The following is a 1609-nucleotide window of genomic DNA, read 5'->3' on the forward strand; positions in this document are numbered from 1 at the left end:
ATATAAATATATATATATATACGCACATACAAATATACACTTGTGAAAGGGCATGGCTCAGTCGTTAGATCGCCAAGTTCACAATCAAGAGATAGTGAGTTCGATTCTCGGACTGGGCAGTATGTTGCGTTCTTAAGCAAGACAATTTATATCTCGTTGAAATGAGTTGCAACGTCACTGCTGCCAAACTTTATCGCTCTTTGCCCTTCCCTTTGGTGGGCCTAAGGCTGTAGCAGAAGACCGTTGGCCAAGGTACCATGCAGTGGGACTGAATAGGGTCCCATGTGGTCGGGAAGCAAATTTCTTATTACACATGTATGTGTGAGCCTACTTGCATAGTCCGCTTTCAAACGTTAAATTAAGCTTATATTTTGTGAAATGACGTACTATACTTACTTGCTTCATACATCACGGCAGGGGCCTTACGGTCTGGAAAAATTAAAGTGAAAAGACAAATGAGAGAATTGAAAAAAAAAACCTTAACAGAATATAGACATATCAAATTTAATATGTTGAAACATTAATTGTCTACTTAGATAGAAGGGAATTTTTTGTCAGATAAAGCGAATGTATTGTTCAGTAAATAGAAGGCATTATTTACTGTGAAATTTGGTTTTATGTTATCTGCACATCTCTCTATGTGTTCACTATCTGTCTGTATTCCGAGAACAGGGTCTGCTCTTTTTGTAGAGTGGTTCTCCGTCTCAATCTCATACTCGTCTGTCCTATATAGTGATGTCCACAACACGAGCAGGTTATTACATAAATTAGATTCTCAGAGGCACAAGTGAAGTTGGTTTTAATTGTGAACCTCTCTCCTTGTTTGAAAAGGAAATCCGAACCTTCAAGTAGGTTGGGACATGTTCCACAGTTTGGGCGTTCACATGTTTTAACCGTTGGTTTCGTGGTTGTCGTGTAACGTTTCTCATTTGTTAGAAGTCTCTTTAGCGATTTGTGCTGCTTTTTGCATTTGATGAATTTATGTGCTTTCAGGATGTTGTTCATTTTGGGGTCTCTAGTTAGTAAAGGAAGATTTTGCACAGTAGTGTTGCATGCCTCATTGTTTCTAGTGTTGTGAGTTGATATATACAGTAGTATTTTGAGATGAGGTGCACTATTGTGCAAAACCTTTTTGCCAAATTAAAGGGGATATTTATTTCGATGCACTTCGGGTGGCATGAGCTAAAAAGAAGATACTGCTTCGAGTCCGTTGGTTTATGATAGATGTCAGTTATAATTTGGTTGTCGTAAATTGAATGTTACGGTTTATATAATTTAGTGTTGATTTGAATACCAAAAGGTTATCAAGTGTCTCCTTCCAAATGATAAAACAGGTATCTTTTCCAGTTTTCTCTATATAATGGTGGAATGGATTTCACAGTTTTCCCCTTCCTACCAGTGCAAAGATACAATTTCTATACAAGAACGTTTAAATGAAGAAAATTTATTCATCGAAAAATATAGAACACGTCTAAATCTGCACGCATAACCAACTTTGATCTCTATACGTACTTTAATTCACTAAAACATACCCATCACTGTACGTATTTCTCCATACTTTTGAATTTTTGTATATATATATATATATATATATATATATATATCCCCC

General features: G+C 36.2%; 1 protein-coding gene across 1 annotated transcript in view; it reads right to left on the reverse strand.

The window, feature by feature from the left end:
- The window catches only part of LOC106875429 (uncharacterized), a 165297-nt gene that overhangs the window by 1486 nt on the left and 162202 nt on the right, over positions 1-1609 (reverse strand). The window contains exon 41 of the mRNA XM_052967659.1: positions 397-429. Coding sequence (XP_052823619.1) covers positions 397-429 — 33 coding nt within the window. The remainder of the gene's footprint in view (positions 1-396; positions 430-1609) is intronic.

This window comes from Octopus bimaculoides, chromosome 4, assembly GCF_001194135.2.
Source record: "Octopus bimaculoides isolate UCB-OBI-ISO-001 chromosome 4, ASM119413v2, whole genome shotgun sequence".
NCBI classification, from domain to species: Eukaryota; Metazoa; Mollusca; class Cephalopoda; order Octopoda; family Octopodidae; genus Octopus; species Octopus bimaculoides.